Raw genomic sequence first — 20,566 nt, forward strand, 5'->3', positions numbered from 1 at the left:
TAGAAGTTTAATGATTCTAGCTCTTACATGTAGGTGTATGATACATATTGAATTTTTTTTGGTAAGGTGAGAATCTAATAATTTTGGGGAGGTACGTAGGGTATCCATTTGTTCTAGCACCATTTATTGAAAACACTTTTTTCTTCTGCCTTCCTTGCACTGCCTTGGTAACTCTCTTAAAAACTAAGTAACTTGACAGGCATGGTGGCGCACACTTGTAATTCCAGCATTGGGGAGGCTGAGACAGCAGGATCAGGTTTCGAGGACAGCCTCAGCTACTTAGTGAAGCCATTTACAACTCAGTGAGACCCTGTTTCAAAATAAAGAATAAAATACAGGGCTGGGGGTGTAGCTTGGAGGTAGAATGCCCCTGGGTTCCATCCCCAGTACTGCAAAAAATAATTAATAAAATAATTAAGCCGGGGCTGGTGGCGCACGCTTGTAATCCCCGAGCTTGGGAGGCGGAGACAGGAGGATTGGGCAGGTTCGAAGCCAGCTGTGCTAGCTTAAGAGACCCTGTTTCCAAATTAAGAAAAGTATAAAAATAGGTCTGGGAGTATAGCCCGGAGGTAGAAGGGCTTCCAGGAACCCCAGTACCACCACCACCAAAAAAAAAAAAAAAAAAAGCTAATTAAGCCGGGCATGATGGCACACACTTGAAATCTCAGCATTTGGGAGGCTGAGATAGGAAGATTGCAGTTCATGGACAGTCTCAGCTACTTAGTGAGGCTCTTTGCAACTCAGTGTGACCCTGTTTCAAAATAAAGAAGAAAAAATAGGACTGAGGGTGTAGCTCAGAGGTAGAATGCCCCTGGGTTCCATCCCTAGTACTGCCCCCCCCCAAAAAAAAAACCTGATTAACTATATCAGTAATATACAGATGTGCTTTTGGGCTCTGTTGTTCATTTGATCTGGCTTTATGCTGATACCACACTGCATTGATAACTGTAGTTTTATTATAAGTCTTTAAATCAGGTTTATTCATTTCATCATTTTTTGTTTTTAAAAATTATTTTCGCTGGTCGTGGTGGTGCACGCTTGTAATCTCCGCACTTGGGAGGCGGAGACAGGAGGATCGTGCTGGTTCGAAGCCAGCCTCGCTAGCTTAAGAGACCCTGTTTTCAAATAAAAAATATAAAATAGGTCTGGGAGTGTAACCTTGAGGTAGAAGGGTTTCCAGGAACCCCAGTACCACCAAAAAAAAAAAAAAATTATTTTCAGTATTCTGAAGTCTCATGCATATTTACACAAATTTGGGGATTAGCTTGTTGATTTCTGCAGGAAAATATGCTGATATTTTTATAGTAGTAATATTAAATTTATAAAAGAATTTAAAGGGACTTGAATTTTTCCATTAATGAAAATATTGTATTTTTTTCCATTTAATTTTTCTCAGCAATGTTTGGGGAGTACTGGGGACTGAACCCAGGGCCATTCTACCTCTGAGCTCCAACCCCAACCCTTTTAATTTTCTATTTTTACACTGGGTCTCCCTGAGTTACTGAGGCTGGCCTTGAACTATTGAGCCTCCTGTCTTAGCCTCCTAAATGCTGAGATCACAGGCATGCCCTAACACACCTGGGTCCTTAGCAAATTTTTCTTTTCTTTTTAGTGTACAGCACTTTTATTTCTCCTTCTCAGATTTATTCCTAAGTATCTTTGTGGTACGTTCATGCTCTTTTTATCTCACTTTTAGATTACTCATTATTAAAAAACTTAGGTTGATTTTTGCATGTTGAGCTCTTCCTCTGCTGCTTGCTACCCTGACTCATCCTCATAGGTTCATCAAGTTTCCTTAGGTTTTCTACACGGGAGATCCTATCACCTGCAAACACGGAGTTCACTTCTTTTCAACATAAACACCTCTCCTGTCTGTTCCCTGCCCTTCTGCACTGGACTGAACCTCCAGTGACAGGTTGAATTGAAGAGGTGAGGACAGAAAAGCTTGCCTGGTCATGGTCTCAGTAGCAAAGCAGCCAGCCTTTCACAAATAAATTTATTAGCAGAAGGTTGTTCATGGATGTTTGATTTATCCTCTGAGTTTTCTGCATCTATTGAGATCATTGGGAGAGCTTTCTCTTTTTAATTCTTTATTTCTTTAGTGTGCTTTATTACATTAATTGGTATTTGTTATTTGCATGTCAGATCAATTGTATGTTAAAAATGCAGCCATGACATGCAGTCCTTTTTCTTTGTTTCTGGGCTCAGTTTGCTATATTTTGATAAGAATTTTTTTCTCTGTGTTCATGAGCGATACTAGTCTAAAGTTATTTCTAATCACTTTATATGGTAATGCTAGACTACTCGTAAATGCTTTTCTTTCTAGTTTATCTTAATCATTTTTGTAGAATTAATTTTATTCTTGTGAATTAATTTTATTCTTTCCTAAATGTTTGATAGAATTCACCTATTGTGATAGAAGTCACCTATTGGGCTGTATTGTTTCTTATTTGTGTGTTTGTTTTATTTACTTATTTTTTGTTTGGTACTGAGGATTGAACCCAAGGGCATTCTACCTCTGAGCTACACTTCTGGCCCTATTTTTTTTTTAATTCTTTATTTTGAAACAGGGTCTCATTAAGCTGCAGAGGGCCTCTATAAGTAGCTGCGGCTGTGCACGAACCACGATCCTTCTGTCTCAGCCTCCCAAATGCTGGGATTACAAGCATGCGCCACCATGTTCAGTTGAGATCACATTTTATTTTCATCTTTGAGAATTTTTCTCAAAAGCTATAAAGACATAAATATAAAATGTTTTTTTAAATTTATGAACATATATTACTTCTGTGATTACATAAAGTTAGTTTCAATGAATTTGTGGAAATTATAATTTAAAAAATTTTAGTGTTTTGAAAATTCATAGCATCTCAAAAACAGTCCAGAATTACCATCTTTATTATTTGGATTAACGTTCTGCTTTATACCCCTTGTAATTTCTTGTTAGCTGCTTAAATTATATGATATTAAGTTAGAATTTCTCCCACTTCAAACATTTTGATTTTCCCATTCAGAGGAGGATTATTTGGTAGGCAAATTGATAATATAGATGAGATTTTTATCTGCTTACCTAAGGGGCCAAATGATTTTCAAGAATGTTAGTAGCATCATTTGCATACATAAAACTAATGTATAGCTGAGCCTCACCTAACGTTAAAATGCAGTCTCTACTTTAAAACATTTAATAAGTCATCAGCTTATATTCCCTTATATTTTGAAACCAGTTAAACCACTTCTGCTTTTAAACATTGATCAGTGTAAGTCACTAAGTCATAGATAGTAGCCTGTCTCTCCATTTTTATTTCACTTGTCAAATACACCCATGTATTGAAACTTCTCTTCCTGAATATTTATTATGAGTCTTTTAAAGATTTTTCTTTACCACTTGAACTTTAAGGCCACAGCAAGCAGGTGTTGCAAAATACTGGCCTCAACCATAATGGATCAAGAAGGACAGGGAAAAATCAGTAAGGGACTTTCCTTTGGGAATACCCATAATGTCTTGCCAAATTCCTTCCAATTCATAGATCAGGACAATAACTAATTGTCTCTGTTTCTGCAGTATGTCATAGGCAGTTTCTAAAATTTATTTTTAATTTCCTCGGGGAGAAGGATTTCTGTCATTATCTGCTATGATCTATTACTTTTATTTTTAGTTGTGGGTTTCTTTTGATCGGGAGTAGTTAAAAGGCAAGTGTAAAACTAGGTAATTAAAATGCATTTACATAATTTGTTCTACATGCTTTAGTTGGTCTAGAGAAATATTCTTTTTATCTACATCTTACCGAAGAAGCATATGATTTTTATGGTTTTTCCAAATGTGATTTTGAAAATTACCCTTGGAGAAAATGAATGTGTTTATATGACGGTAAAATTTAAAATTTATTTTAATGCACTTTTTCATTTTATTTGGATATTATCTCTTTTCTGTTTATTATCACAGAGAAAACTTCTAGTTCTTGGAATTTATCTTTCTAAGTAAAGCTCAGCCAAATTAAGAGCTTGATGAGACAAAATAGAAATCAGGAATGAATTATTTTCTAGAATAAAATTGTCATGCCTCTTTCAGGGAGGCATGAAAGGAGTATGCAAACCAAGTGTGGAAAGCTGTTGTTTTTATGAAACAGTTCATATTAAGAACTCAGTAATTTGGCTTTCCACATTGGTACATCTCTTATGCCCCAAATATCGGTATCCATCTGTAAAGAACTATACATAAGTGATAGGAAAATTAATGTGGGCATTTATTGTAGAGTTTGAAATCTTTTTCTTTTTGTTCATATTCTCAGAAAATATTGAAATTTTGAATGTTGTTGTTGTTGCTGTCATACTATTATTATGATACTGTTAAAATTCAAGAGGATATTGCAGCATACTTCAGGGAAACAAACTGGCCACAGAAAAATGATCCCCAACATGCTAGTATGTGGGCCAATCGAGAACCAAGGCGACTCGCCACCCTGTCGCTGCGTGATAAAAATATTTTGGTAATCTTCTCATATAGAAGAGGTCAGCAGGGTGTATTCATTCGAGTCACCCCTCCGTGCCAGTCTGGTATGGAGCTGTACCTATCCTCTGTATTTCTATCTTTTAATAAACTTCTTTAAATCTTTAAAAAAAAAAAAAAAAGAGGTCAGCAAGAATTCACTGAAGGATGGTCTCAACCATGAACGAGAGTTCAAGGTATGGGAAGCTGGAGGACATCTATAGGATTGCAGGGAGCAGAAATAATTGATACCTTCAGACAGAAAAGAGGTTGTGCTTCTTAGAACAAAAGCAGGGCGCTGTGATAAGGAAGGCTGAAGCATGAGAAAGATCGCTGAGAAATTTAGACTGTAGTACCCATTTTTTAAGTAAAAGATGCAAAGGTATGCTCAAGGAAATTCTCAGGAAAGTAAAACAAAAGCTAAGGTGTGGAAAGTAAGAGGGAAAAACAGAGAATCCACCCACCAGAGTCAACATTCAAGGGAGAGGCATCCCAAAGGGAGAAAAGTAATTAAAGAAAATAATATGAGAGTTTCCTACACTGAAAGACTATGAGTCTGCAGATCTTACCTTGCAGGGTGGTTTGCAGGCATATTATCATGAAATTAAAAAACAGAATGAAGTTAATAACCTAAAAGTCTATAAAATCAGAGCAGCGGGGCACCTATAACGAAGGGAGGGCTGGGGCCCGGCTCAGTGGTACACAGCTTGCCTGGCCTGGAGCAGGTCTTGGGTTCCATCCCCAGCACCTCACAATAATAATACAAACAGCAAGGAGAAGAAGGAAGAGGGGGAAGGAGCATTGCAGTGAGTCTGGATATGCCATCAACAACCATATATTTAAAAAATAAAAAGGAACAAATGCATAATTCGGATGGATCATCTTTTTCAACTTGGAGTGCTTTGCACACTCGTACAATCAGTCGTCTGTGAGGCTTTAGCCGTGTCCAGACATACTAAGACTCAGTAGCAACAGTAGTATCCTGGCCCCGAAGCCATGCTCTAGCAGAATAATGGGGTCAATCAGGAATTTAAGAGTTAGGATCCAAGAAAAAGGGATTGAAAAAAGGAGACCAAAGAGCAACCCTCAGGGGCACCAGCCAGCGAGTTGTAAAAGCACCATTTACCTGGAGAGAGCGCCAGAGTGGAATTTCCAGAAAGGAAAAGAATGGACTGGTGAATTAGAATAAATTGGGTGTTCAGAAAATAGTGTTGGTTTTTGATAGGTTTGATGGAACTTCTGGAAAACATTAGCATAGGAACATAAAATGTTGAACAAATTATTTTTTTTAAAAAAAAAAGGGGGGGGACAGTTACTCTAAGGAAAAATAAACATGCTAAAGAAAAACTTGATGGTGTGCCAGATGAACAATATTTTTGCAGCGATCCCACCAGAACCACTATTAATTTAACTGGAGAGTAGGTACTGATTATACTGGGGAGAGTAGGGGTAGAGTAGTTTAAGAGCTAAATCTTCATTTACCAGCGTAGAGAACTCAGTCAATATTGTTGCCTTAAACAAAACCCAGTAAATCTGAAAATAGAATAATAAGCATCTATTTTAAAATACAAAATAAAAGAACAAAGGAACGTCTTAAAAAGCTTTTTTAAATGGGTGTCTCTGAGGATGACAGGGGCCAGTGGTTTTCATTACAAACTTGTAGTAGTTGGGGCTCTTAAAAGCTATTTGCAAGTTTCCCTTTCCTAAATATAAAAATGTAATTAAAAAAAAACATACAATGGTATTGAAAATGTCAGGGAAATAGAATAATTATGGCCTGTCGTCAACTTTTTATATTTTGGTCTTGTTATTTTCTAGAGTTCCTGGAATCACTATTGCTACAGATATTATCTGTGGTTTTCCTGGAGAAACAGATCAGGATTTTCAAGAAACCGTGAAACTTGTTGAAGAGTACAGATTCCCAAGCCTCTTCATTAACCAGTTCTACCCTCGACCAGGAACGCCTGCTGCAAAGATGGAGCAAGTCCCAGCCCACGTGGTAAGATGTTTTCTCGTAAGGTACTGGTTTGTGCCAGCAGCTCGGAAGGCCCATCTGGGTTGTCTCCAAACGCCACTTGCTCGAGCTCTGACCCTTGCGTTATAAAATAGGGCGAGAATTTTTTAAGTTGACGTGGATGGGGAGGAAGGGTCACGGAAGACTTAGATGGTCTAAGGGAATCAAACACAGCTAAATAGCACCTTTTTCTTATTTGGAAGAGATAAATAAGGAACATTTCACTACTTTCTAGGATTTGCCTGCAGGTAAATGTAAAATGGAGATTTCAAAATAAGTACCCTTTAAATATCTGTAAAAGAGAAGGGGCTGGGGTGTAGAAGTCAGTGGTAGAGCGCCTGCCTAGCATGCCCGTGACCTTGGGTTCAATCCTCATCGCTGCAATAAAAACAATTAAATAAAATAAAAATCGGTGTGTATATAAAGTTACATAGTTCCCTACTTGTTGTTTTGTTGTGTGTGTGTGTGTGTGTGTGTGTGTGTGTGTGTGTGTGTGTGTGTGTGTGTGTGTTTTGCAGGGGATTTAACTCAGGGACACTCTGCCTCTGAGTTACAATCACAGCCCTTTTTATTTTTTGTTTAGAAACAGGGTCTACCTAGATAACTGTGAATCTCACTACATTGCTGAAGCTGTCCTTGAATTTGCAATTCTCCTGTCTCAGCCTCCCAAGTACTGATATTACAGGTGTGTGCCACCACGCCCTGCTTCCTACTGTTGGGAAACCCTTGTCATAATTTGTTATTTATTGGATGCCCCAGGGTTTTTTCTCTTAAATAGTCTGCCCGCCTGTCTATCTACCCCAGGTATGTGTGGTAGTCACAGGAGCCTCTGTTTATTTTCTTTCATTCATGCTCATAGATGTGTTAGAATATAACCCATGATTTATGTGAAGTCCTTTGAAATCCAATAAAGGCAAACGGTTTCCCAGAATGCCCTAGAAATTAATGCTATCAAAACAAATATTTAGTTTCTAGAATGTGGCAGGTATAAAGTAAGCCTTAAGAGGATGTGAAATTCTTTCAGTGGAACTTTCGTATTCTTTTTAATAACTAAATAAAACCATGAGCCAATAGGTACCTTTTTTCCGTAGAAGTTGATTGTCCTGGCTATTTTGTCACAGCCACAGAAAAGCTAACACACCGCATGGTGAGTGAGAAGCAGTGCTACTGCTCACGGACAACACAATGGCGCTGCTGCTGAGGGCTCAGGGATGATTTGGCGTATTATATGCCTGTAATCCCAATACTTGGGAGGCTGAGACAGAGGATTGCAGGTTTCGAGGCCAGCCTCAGCAAGTTAGTAACTCTCAGCATAAATATGTCTTAAAAGGGGCTGGGGATGTACCTCAGAGCTAGAATGCCCCTGGGTTTAATTCCTAGTACCACACATGCACAAATACACACACACACACACACACACACACACACACACACACACACACACTGACACATTTTGTGGCTGGAACTTTTATCTAATGTTGTAAATTCCTGTGAAATCTAGGGAAGACCCACAAAATTCTTGAGAAAATCCTTTCAGAAAACAAACAGAACACTGCCAGCATAGACGAGAAGGGACAGAGAGAGTGTAAAGAGGCTGACATCTTAGTGGCAGGATGAGACTGAGAAAACTATTCACCTACAAATGTGTGACACCTTTCATAAAGTAAAACAGAGGAGAGGGCAGGCCAAGAAATTAGAAGGGAGTGCAGAATCAAGTAGACATGTATACCAAGTGCCGAGTCTATGAAAGGAGACGCAAGTATTTTCAGTGTCCTAATAGTGCAGCTGTACAGTTGTCAGCGTTCTTGTTTTTATCCACCTGGGTGAATGTTGCTGCTGTGTCTTTGGCTAGCTGTAGAGCTGCTCAATCATAGGAACTGCAATTCATCTCCTTCACTCAAAGCTTCCAGTTTTCACAAGTTCATGAACGCATTTACTGTCCCAACAGCAGTGTATAAAAACACTACAAGCACCATTAATTGCCAGCACTTGGCATTGTTAAATTTTTAGTGTTGGCACATTATATTCTGATGAGAATGTAATGGGATCTAATTGTGGTTTTATATCTCCCTGTTAACCCGTGGTATTGAGGACAACAGGATGTCTGTTGGCTATTTAAATATCCTTTCCCATGTGGTGCCTGTTCAGATCTTTGGCCCGTTCATCTGGTGGCTTATTGCTCAGATTTGTTCCTGACTTCTAAGAGTTACCTGTAAGTCGGGTACCTATCTGCCCCTCTAATACCTATCTGTAGTATCGACACAAATCTTTTGCAGGTCACGAGATTCGCAGTCGCTTCCCGTCCTGGTTGGCATTTGGTGCTTTCTGTGATTTGGATGTGAGCCACGGGGGTAGTGTGTGATGGGATTTTATTGTCGTTTGCTTTTTGTTTTTTAGTGCTAAAGATCACAGCCAGAGTCTTGCGCATTCTAATCACGTGTCCCTCCCTGAGCTCTACCCCCAGTTCATATGACATTGAGTGTCTTTTCAATTTTTTTTTTTTTTTTTTTTCTATCTGGGTATTTTCTCTGGTGAGGTGTCTCTGCGGGTCTTTCTCCTGTTTCTGGTCATGCTGTCCGTGTTCTTAGTGATAAATTTGAAGAAGTCTCTCAGCATTTGGATAACTGTCCTTTCTTAGCTAAGTGTTTGTGAAACTTTCTCCCAGTCTGTGGATTGTTTTCTCATTCTTTTATTTAATTTTTAGCCCTTGTTGGAAAAGTTAACAATTTTCCACTCTACTTGAGTGTCAAACAATAACCTGAAGTTCAGGGTTGCGTGGGGCCTTCTGGGAAGCTGTTTTATCCAGTTGTTCTCAGTCCCACTGTTCTGTCCTCGAGGGCTGGGATTATTCGACTGTCCATCATCCTTCACCTCTTCATGCAGCTGTCTCTTTCTTAAACCTCTTTGTATTTGTTTTCCTTGGGCCAGTGTAGCAACGGACTACAAAGTAGGAAGCGTAAAACAACAGAAATTGATTCTCTCACACTTCCGGAGCTGGAGGTGCAAAGGCAGCCCCCTGGTCCCTCTGAACCTGCAGAGGAATCCTCGCCTCTTCCTGGCTAGTGCCTGGCATTTGCTGGCAAGCCTTGGTGTTCCTTGGCTTCAGCTTCGTGACTCCTGACTGCCTTCACTGTCACGAGGTGTCTCTGTGTGTCTGTCTTCACATGACTGTCTCCTACAAGGACACAAGGCCCTTTGGGATTAGCCTCCCCACCCACCATTTCTTAACTCCTTGTATCCAAAACAACCTTTTTTCTAAACAAGGACACCTTTGGAGGGGCTAGAATCAGGACTTCAAAGTAACCTTCTGGAGGGAATATAGATCGATCCATGATACTCCTCTTCAGCTCTACAGTTGTGCGGTAGTAAAAATGGTGCATAAAGTTTAATCTTTAGAAAATTCTCAGAAGCTTAGGTTTAAAAAAATGAGCCATTAATGATGAGCTTTTGAGAGTCTGCCATCCAAGAGAAGATATATCACGGACAATTGAGTTTTCTTGCTTCTCCAGAGTCTACCAAATGTTTGTAATTGTTGACTCTTTTTGTCTCAAGTAGTTTATGAAACCACTTATACAGCTAGAATTCACTAAAAATGCAACACTGATACAAAATAGGTAATAGTTGTTGACTATCTGGTTTATTTCTCACTTTCTTGTTCCCCTTTCCCTGAAAAAACATTCGGCAGCGGAAGTAGAATCTTACATTGTTGGAAGAAGAGCACGTTACCAGTCACATTCAGACAGTGGCTTCTCTTCTGCCTTTACAATGACACTTAGTGAAGTTATACTCTTTTCTTAAATATATTTTAGTTTTGCTAAAAAGAAACCCCCCAAATATGTTCTTTTCTCATAAATGACAGTAAGTTTTAATATAATCTCCCCTCTCTTCACTACTACTTTAATGTAAATGCCAACATTAATATAAGTAAGCTTCATTGTTTAGTGTAGTAGAGCTCTGATAAACTAGATTATGTCTCTTCCTTCATCATGTAAACTTATCAGATTGATAAAGTATTGGTTTATCATTTTTGCATTTGTAAAAAGGGGTAAATTCTTTGCCAGTATTCCGTTGCATTCTTTAAAAACAAAAAGAGTGTAACATTGTTAAGTTTCACAATGAAAATAAATTAAGCAATGTATTTTCATGAACAGAATCGTTGAAAATTTGGCTTTGTCTTTGCTTTTGCAAGAGTATTTATATGAAATGTAATAGTGAAATCACCTAAGCCAAATGCGACCTTAGACTTTTAGATGAAAGGTCAAATTTACATGTTTATATTTTCTATTCTATTTTGTATTCTATTAAGTCTTCCTTCATTAATCTCTACTCATCTTAATTGCAATATTCTTTTTGAATTGTAGCTGAGCCGCTTAGTCTGCCTAAAAAAGGTCACTTAAGTTTAAAAATATCTTTTGATCCTTAACTATCAATTCCAGACTTTCCTTTTTGGAAAATTTTGATGAAAAACAACAAAATTGTGATGAAAATTTTAAAGTATACAACTTAGAAAAATACCTTTAGGTGTCAAGAGAGGTGGTTCAGCTGTGACGTTAAATCCACCTACTTTGTTGCTTTACATCTTGGAATTAAAGTAGCATCTCTAAGTACATGTCAGTGTAAAAGAATCAGCATCCACTTACCTAAAGTCTCTAGAACTTTTACCCTTAAAACAGAAAGACACAGTGGAAACATCCTGCCTCCACCTTCAAAAGTGTGAGTGCAGCCCGGCGTGGTGGCGCACGTTTGTGATCCCAGCATTCGGGAGGCTGAGGCCAGAGGATCGTGGTTCGCGGACAGCCTCAGCTACTTAGTGAGGCCCTCTGCAACTCAGCGAGACCTGGTTTCAAAATAAGTAATAAAAATAGGGTAAAGGGGTGTAGCTCGGAGGTCGAATGCCCCTGGGCTCCATCCCCAGACCCGCAAAAAAAAAAAAAAAAAGTGTGAGTGCTTTGAAACATTGAGAGACATCTTTGGGGTTGTCAGAGGTGTCTTTGCTGAAGCTGCCCATGGTAGACTTTCCTATAACTACATTTTTGCTGTATGTGTTGAAACCAAGGCAAGGTGGTGGCTACCTAGATGTGGGATAAAGAATATAATGGCTCTCCTACATCTTGTTGCCTCTGAGTCCAGGACACAATACACACACACACACACACACACACATACACACACACACACACACACACACACACACACTAGAAAAACATGGAGAAAGCTGTTACTTTCTCTAAATGTTTCCATTTTGAGTATGATCCATAATTAAGTTCAACAACTCAATATTTTAAAGAAAATCAACTCAATATTTTAAAGAAAATAAACCTTAATAGGAGGAATGCTGTGCTTTTAGCCTGCTTAGCATAATTACATTATTTACACAGTGTTAGATTTTCAAATGAAATGTGTTTCTTTGGAAGTGAGGAACAAATAGTTTTAAGAACATTTATACTCTAGATTGGTAAGTGTACTTTACTCTCACTGATTCCTAAGCACACCCCTAGGGGATCCCTTTCTGGATATACTGTTCAGTTGACTGTCTTGGCATTCTTAGGAACTTGTGTTTGATCTCTTCTGGTTGCTCTTTCAAGCCCTTCTTTTCTGAACACATTATTTCTCTATTTTTTCCTTCCCTCTTGGTGGAGTCATTGGCCCAATCATAACTGTTGGATCTGGACTTCAGCAGATCACTTAGCGCTTCCCATGATGACTCCATGGCAACCTTAAGGAAGTATGAGCCAGAGGAGACTCGGAGAGGCACTCTGGCCTCCCGCCCTGCTGGGACTTCTATGCAGATGATATTCATTTAGTAAGAGAAGGATTTAATTTAACATCTCCAAAGCCCGTTGAAATGTTTAGTAGTTTTGGTTTTCTATCCTGGTAATTTAAAGCCATGTTTTAATCTACAATAATTTAGGCACTTTATTTTAGGTGATCATTTTACCTATATTTATTATGACTCATAACTTTGTATACTCAGTTGGTCAGTTTTTCTTGAATGTAGACTAAGAATGCCAAGACATAATTATTAAATCAGTTGTTTATGGGGGCTCACGTGACAGATATGAAACTGACCCTGAAAGGCAGAGTAATGTCCTTCCCCAAGATTTGCCCCTCCTAATTAATTCTAAAACACAGGACCCTGTTACATCACTTAGTACAAAAGATTTTGCAGATGTGATTCAGTTTTCTCATTTTTTAAAAAAAAGAAAACCTTTAGCTAGGCGTGGTAGTGTACACCTCTTAATCCTAGTATTTGGGAGGCTGAGATAGGAGAATCATAAGTTTGAGGAGAGTCTACTAGTGAGACTCTCATCAACCTAAGGAGACCTTGTTTCAATATAAAAATAAAATAGAGTTTGGAAGATATAGATTGGAGATAGAATGCCCCTAGGTTCAGTCCCCAGTAGCACACACACAAAAAATATTTAAAATTCATAATTTATAAATAACAAATATGCATATATATAGGGTATAGTGTGATATTTAGATATATGTATACAGTGTATTGATTAATTGGAGTAATTGACATATTCATCAGCACAAACATTTATCATTTCTTTGTGCTAGGGATATTCAGAATTGTTTCTACTAGCTATTTTGAATTGGACGATTAAATGTTGGCAACCATAATTACCCCCACCATGCTATAGAATACTGAAAGTTATTCCTCCTATTCAGCCTGCATCTGGGTTACCCACTGACAAGCCTCTCTCCACCCTGCCTCCCTTTCTTCCCAGCCTCCACTCAACTATTTCACTCGCTTCATGTATGTGATCAGTTTTAGACCCTAACCCACACATAATTAAGAACATGCACTATTTATCTTTCTTTTTCTGACTTATTTAACATATTGTCTTCCACTTCTATACATGTTGCTGCAAATGACAGGATTTCACTCTTTCTTATGACCGCATAATATTACATTGTGTGTGTGTGTGTGTGTGTGTGTGTGTGTGTGTGTGTGTGTGTGTGTACATACCAGTTTTCCTTATCCATTTATCTATAGATGAACTCCTAGGTTGATTCCATATCTTGCCTATTGCAAATAAGGCTGTTGTAAACGTGGGTGTGCCATGGATTGAGCTCTTTGGCATCCTGGTCCCCCCCCCCCCTTGGAATACATATCCAGTAGTGGAAAGGTGAATACGTCTTTAAAACTCCCCAGACTGGAATAGGACCGCCATGAATTACCTGGATGTGCTCAGTGGCTCGGTGTACTCACAAGGATCCTTATAAGAGGGGGAGACAAGGAGGTTGAAGGTAGATGGAGACGAGGGTAGGGGCAGAGGTGAGCCTGGTGTGTTGGGAGGGCCGAAGACGAGGTCAACAACGAGAGCAGGCAGGCAGCCTCTGGAAGCCAGAGAAGCAAGAACAGATTCTTCCCTAGAGCTTCTAGAATGAAATGCCCTGCTGAAAATCTAGGTTGGTTCATCCCTTCAGCTTCACTTCAAATTTTTCAGTGGAAACACCTAACTTGGTATTAAGGCAGGAATGGGCAGCTGAGCACCAGCTGGGGGTATTTTGATCAGTGAGCACTCTGGCTTTGGGGGCCAGGTAAAGGGATTGGTCTTTCAGCTCTTTTCTACCCAGGGTTTGCCACACCACTAGATGATGCCTGGTCCTTCCTAGGTCTGTGAGCACTTAGCTAGATGCCACCCTACAGGCACAAAGATGTCTGGACCCAATCACAATAATGACATAACAGAAGCAATAGAATCAATATTTATTTAGCTGTGTGTGTCAGAAGTTGTTCTGCGCACTCCACATGCATTATCTAATCTCCCAGAGGGCTCTCTGAACTAAGGACCACAGTTGTTGTCATATCATATATCAGGAAACTGAGGCTCCCAGTCATGAATTAGCTTGCCCAAGGTCACACTGCTCCCATCCCTGCCCACAGCTTCCTCTCCACATCCTCCGCCCACTGGCAGCTCTAGCATATCTCGCTATTTATCTTCTCTGCCACAGGACAAGGGACAGGTGGGGAGGAGAATTTGGATGATCAGTGTTCATCATTTAAGCCTCTATTTAGTCTTCCCTGGTTACACCAGCAGGACCTCCTTCTCCTCTTCTTCTTCCTCCTCCTCCTCCTCCTCCTCCTCCTCCTCCTCCTCCTCCTCCTTCTCCTCCTCATCCTCCTCCTCCATGTTCTCAGTAAGGCTCTGCCCTTACATATACCATATCACTTGTTACAATGTCTGGTCATTGTCAGTGTATCTCTAGGTTTTAGGGAATTTAAGAACCAGCCTTCCTATCCGTGTGCACCTAGCACCGTACCACAGATACAGCAGGAAATCAATACATTCTGAGGTCAAAGGTGCTATGAAATTGAGGGTTTGTTTGTTTTGGGGGGTACTGGGGATTGAACCCAGAGGCATTCTACTTCCGAGCTACGCCCCTAGCCCGATTTTATTTTTATTTTTTATTTTTTGTTTTGAAACAGGTCTCCCTAAGTTGTAGAGTCTTGCTAAATTGCCAAAGCCAGTCTGGAACCTATGATCCCCCTGTCTCAACCTCCCAGGTACTGGGATTACACGTGTGCACCACCACACCCAGCACGGTTGAGTTTTGAAGGCTGAGATGCTATCAACCCAGAGAAGTGGGGGTGCCTGTGGGGAGAAGGAGAAAGCCTCCCAGTTAATGGGGGCGGCATATGGCCAGACCTGGGCCAAAGAAAATGCGGGACAGTTCATGACCATGAAATCCATCGTACGGAGGGCAGGAAGGTATTTTACTGCTTCTTGTATCATTTTGGTAGGATGGAGAACAAATACGGGGCTAGGCTGCTCTCGCTAAATGAGTCAGGGGCTATAAGCAAGGCTTAGATTAATAGGGCCTTATAAGACATTTCAAATAACTGCCCTGAGGGTGGGAGGGAGCTACCAAGTAATGGTGTTTATGTGTTTCTTTTTTATTTTATTCTTAAATCTATTTCTGGTTATCGGTGCATTGTGATCCTACAGTTTGATGAAGTTTAGGGTGACAGAGGTACATGCACACACAGCTTTTATAAAATAAACGCAGGTTTGTTTTTAAGAGCTTATTCTCGGTGCCTTGTCGAGAAGGAAGGGGAGAGGGAGCAAAGTAATGAGGAAGCCCCTTCAGGAGATTCTGCGAGGGCCCATTTTTGGAAATAACAAGTGCATTAGAGGGATCGTTGTGACTGATTCCTGAGACCGTAGATTTTGGACTAAGTAACTCTAAGCACTAGGCTTAGCTCGCTGCATGCACAGCAGTCAGTCCATGTTCTATAGGGAATGTCCTCACTCTACACAAGGCCACGTCATGAGTTTTTCGTTCACTTTGGACCCACAGAGCGAACACCCGCAGGCTGGAACATTTTGCAAGGACCCTTGGACATTGCCTAAATTCAGAGGAATCCAAATTGACTGTGTCTTTCGTCTCACCTGGTGCTGTGGACATTCTGTTTTCTAGTGGTCCTAAGATCGCCCCTGACCAGGCCAAGGCGTCTTCAGCTCTGAAGAGGAAATGGCAACCCAGTAGGCCCCTTCCCTGTGGGCTCCCCGCCCTTCCCCTGCTGAGGGTTACCTCTTCCCAGACAGGCTCTTTCCTTGCAGTATCTTCTTCTTGGGTTGTGTTTTTGTTGTTCTAAGCACCACAAGATAAGTTTATCAACTTGAGCAAGGAGGGGGTGTGCCTGTAGAAAAGTGTCTGGATTTGAGAACTTTTGAAGAAGCTGGATCTCTGATTTGATCTCTCTCTCTCTCTCTCTCTCTCTCTCGCTCTCTCGCTCTCTCGCTCTCTCGCTCTCACTCTCGCTCTCTCTCGCTCTCTCGCTCTCGCTCTCTCTCGCTCTCTCTCGCTCTCTCTCACTCTCTCTCGCTCTCTCTCGCTCTCTCTCTCTCTCTCTCGCTCTCTCTCGCTCTCACTCTCTCTCACTCTCTCTCGCTCTCTTGCTCTCGCTCTCATTCTCCAGCCTTCTTAAGTTGAATACTTCCCTTTTATCCTATTATCTACTTTCACACTCAAAAACTAAAGGACGTGATGATAATGTTTAGAAGTTTACACTGTTGAAGCTCAGCTGTAAAGAGGAAATTTGCCAGTGCTATTAACCCTGGACCCTTGGGTCATCCACCATCCAAAACTGGAAATGTGAGTTTAACCACTATGGGCAATGAAGAGTAGGTTGAAACAGTGTCTGTCTGTCAGGATCTCATGGCAGGACAGTGCTGTTCTGAGGAGGATGTGCTCTCTGGGGGTGAAGGCGCTCTCTCTCCAGGGGCCTGCCCAGCAGAGAGCTCCACCTCTATTGGGTTCTATGCCCACTGTGGTTTGATTTGAGTGTGCTCCGGACTCCCATCAGGGAGAATCATCCTTTCAGAACCCTGGCCCTTCCCCTCTGGACCCACACAGGTCCCTCTATTTTTCTGTCCCCTGAACCTGACCTCTTGCCCGCATGCCCAACTTTTTGTGAAGTCCTTGTGACAGTGATGAGCTGAGTTCTGTGATCATGTAAATCACCTTAGTGTAGACAGACTTGAAGGTCGGGTTGGGACAGGTGTAGAGCCAGCATTGACTAACTCCTGGGGGATGTGGTTTTGTGAAATTAGTTTTTGTTCAGGATGGCAAAAGTAAGGAGGAAAAAAAAACCCCACAGATTATTGTTGGTACTAAAAGCCCTTTCATGTGACTATTTTGTTAATTTTAAGCCGTTGCAAGAACTTGAGCCTGGCTCCACTTGGGAATCCATGATTGGACTAGGGAATCCACATTTCATATTTTCTAAAATAATCCAACTTTAGTATAATGAAGTCAAATACACATTGAGAGCCTTGAGTTCACTGATAGCAATCTTAATATGTGCTTTGTAGGGAGCTTATAGAAAATCATTTAAAACAAAACTTCTAGAAGAAATAGTTCAACTTGTTTCCTATAATTGCTTAAGTTTTTGCTTTCCTTCGGGCATTTATGCTTATCCTTCTTTTATGAATTTTTAATTATCCAAAGAGTACGAAGCTATGTTTCTTTTTGCTCAGTGGTAGTGAATATTTGGGTTGAGTGAATTTATATTAAATATAGAGAATCTAAATTCAGTCCTTTGAAAAGTCATTTTTATTGTATTTCAATCTAACTTTTTTTCCAGTGGTTATTATATACCTTGTGTTATACAAGTTTCAAAAAATTTCCAAGGAACTACATAATTCTTTTATGCCTTTTATATGAACTTGATTTATTAAAATTGTAATATTCAATTTTAACTCGCTTTTATTACCTTAATAACAACTTTAGAAGTGAGTAGGGTCTTTGGAGTAACTTCTAAAATAAAAAACCTTTCAATATTATGTCTCATATTTTGATATATTTTTCCTGTGATAACTGGTTTGTGAAGAACTCCGCATTTATAATCTTCTAAGGGACTTATAAGTGTAGTGCCAAGGATTAGAGCTAATGTTAAATGTGTATTCATTCATTCAGGTCAACAGAATATATTTGGTAATCGAACACGAAACTCATTTTCTAACTCTTGCCCCTTGGAATTATGCTTATTTCATAATTAAGGACAGACTAATCAAATAAGAGTAGATAAGCATTCAAGTGGGTAAAATGCAATCTGCTAATATGAGATCCATTTGAGATCTTATATCTAAGAGGAATGTCCTGGTTCTTGATTTTTTTGCTGCTCATAACAAAGTGTCTTCAGAGAAGTGCTGCGTAAGAGAAGAGATTAGAAAGGCCAAGAGAGGCAACTCCGTGTCCGTGTCCGAGTGCTGCCCTGTGCCAGGACACACATGTGTCTTGTCTCCCGTTAGCCTTTCATTCCTACTTTGAGGGATCTGCTGTTTCTGCCTTGTAGACCAGTTAGCTGAGGCTCAGTGAAGTAAATTTGCCCCAGGTTTACATAGCTAGTAAGTGAAAAGACTGACTTTATCCTTTCTGACTTATTACTCCTCGATGCTACAGACAGTATGACAAATATTTCTTCCACAAATTCAAAATAGTTTTATGACCAAAAAAAGGTATTAGTTTTCAGTATGTTTCTGTTAGGAAAATAAATTAATAGTCCTTAGAATTTTTTAACTTTATTTACTTACTTATTTCATTAGTTAATTCGTTATTTTTGTGGTTCTAGGGATAGAACCCAAGGGCGTTCTACCTCTGAGCTACACCAGCCCTACTTTTTTATTCTTCATTTTAGACAAGGTCTCACTAAGTTGCAGAGGACCTCACTAAGTAGACGAGGCTGGCAGTGAACCTGTGATGCTTCTGTCTCAGCCTCCCAAGTACTGGGATTACAAATATGCATCACCACATCCATTTTTTTAACTTTTTTTTTAACAATTGTTTTATTGAACATAGTTTACATTTAAACCATATTTGGTGCCCTCTCCCCCTGCCCCCATCTTCCCTTCCCCCCTCCCACCAATGGTTGTCCAGGTTAACCATGTCTTACTTATAATTTTACACATGTTCAGATGTAGACCCTCATTAATCAAAATCAGCCTTCCTCCTCTCCTATCTTTCCATTCAAACTTTGCTGATATTTCCCCTCCATTATCTGGAGTCCCACTGGTATCCTTTGTGTTTCCTAGTTGGGCATATTAGAGGAAACATATGTACCTTCTCCTTCTGTGCTTGGCTGATCTCACTTAACATAATGTTCTCCAGGGCTTTCCATCTTCTTGCAAATGATATAATTTTGATCTTCTTTATGACTGAATAGAATTCCATTGTGTGTATTTCCCACAGTTTTACCATCCATTCATCTGTTGATGGAGATAAGAAATGATTTTAGACTGATATGAAGAACATAGGAATACTAAATGCAAAGACCTCTAGTAGACCCTTTACTGAGTTTCATCAGTTTTAAACATTTTGCTGCATTTTCTTTTCTCCCCAGAGAGGGAACACAGACAGACAGAAATTAAAATAATCATAGATATTGTTCCCCTCAGCAATTTCAGAAGAGGCTGTAGACATCACACCTTTTTGTCCTGAATAATTACTGTGTGTTACTTAAGAACAGGGATCTTATGTAACCACAATATTAGCAAATTCACCAAACTTAACGTTGATAGGATAGTTTTAGCTACATCTCATACTCCAGTTTTATCTTGAATCTCCACAGTGTCTGTTGCAGAGGTTTTACTGATGTCCCAGTCAGTCTGGGATTCTCTCCTCTCTTTGATTACCATATTGTTATCTCTTTTAGGCTAATCCTAAGCTCTTTTTTTTTTTTATCTTTAATGATACTGGAAATTTTTAAGAATGCTGGCCAGTTGCTTGATGGAATGTCTCTCAACTTGGGTTTGAGTTGTCCTTATGATCAGTTTCAAGTTATACATTTGGCCTGTTAAACTAAATAAAAATGGTCTAATATCTTTCTTAGCATATCTCATCTGGAGGCATGAGTCTTTCCCCTTATTAGTGAAGGTGAATGTGGTCACTTGGTTAAGGTCATTGCCTGGGTCTACACTGAATTGTTCTATTTCTTAGGATAAGAGATTTTTTGTGTGTGTGGTACTGGGGTTCCTGGAAGCCCTTCTACCTCCGGGCTACACTCCCAGACCTATTTTATATTTTTATTTGGAAACGGTCTCTTAAGCGTGGCTGGCTTCAAACCTGCGCGATCCTCCTGTCTCCGCCTCCCAAGCGTGGGGATTACAAGTGGGCGCCACCACACCCGGCTAAGCTTATATTTTATTTTTGGTTGTTTGTTTGTTTTTGGTGGTACGGTGGGTGCAACCCAGGGGCTTTTCTACCTCCGGGCTATACTCCCAGACCTATTTTATACTTTATTTGGAAACAGGGTCTCACTCAGTTGCTGAGAGCCTCACTAAGTAGCCAAGGCTGGCTTCGAACCTGTGCGATTCTCCTGTCTCAGCCTCCCACGCGTGAGGATTACAAGCGTGCACCACCACACCCGGCTCTAAGCTTATATTTTAAAAATAAGATAGTTTAAATTTAGCGTGTTGTGATAGAGAGGGGAAACTGAAGTTGGAAAGGCCAAAATTTATTTCACTGAAGTGTTGCTTCTTTAGTTGGTAAATAATACATGAAGAACTTTCATTCTTAAAAACTGTGCACATCAGAAATGTATTGGGTTAAGAGAA

At 39.9% G+C, this 20,566-nt stretch overlaps 1 protein-coding gene across 1 annotated transcript in view; it reads left to right on the forward strand.

The window, feature by feature from the left end:
• CDKAL1 (CDKAL1 threonylcarbamoyladenosine tRNA methylthiotransferase) overlaps window positions 1-20,566 on the forward strand; it is a gene marked incomplete at both ends in the record, with an annotated part of 604,736 nt that overhangs the window by 451,075 nt on the left and 133,095 nt on the right. The window contains one exon of the mRNA XM_080710287.1: window positions 6,302-6,482. Coding sequence (XP_080566413.1) covers window positions 6,302-6,482 — 181 coding nt within the window. The remainder of the gene's footprint in view (window positions 1-6,301; window positions 6,483-20,566) is intronic.

Source organism: Muscardinus avellanarius, assembly GCF_963383645.1.
Source record: "Muscardinus avellanarius genome assembly, chromosome: 14".
Lineage (NCBI taxonomy): Eukaryota > Metazoa > Chordata > Mammalia > Rodentia > Gliridae > Muscardinus > Muscardinus avellanarius.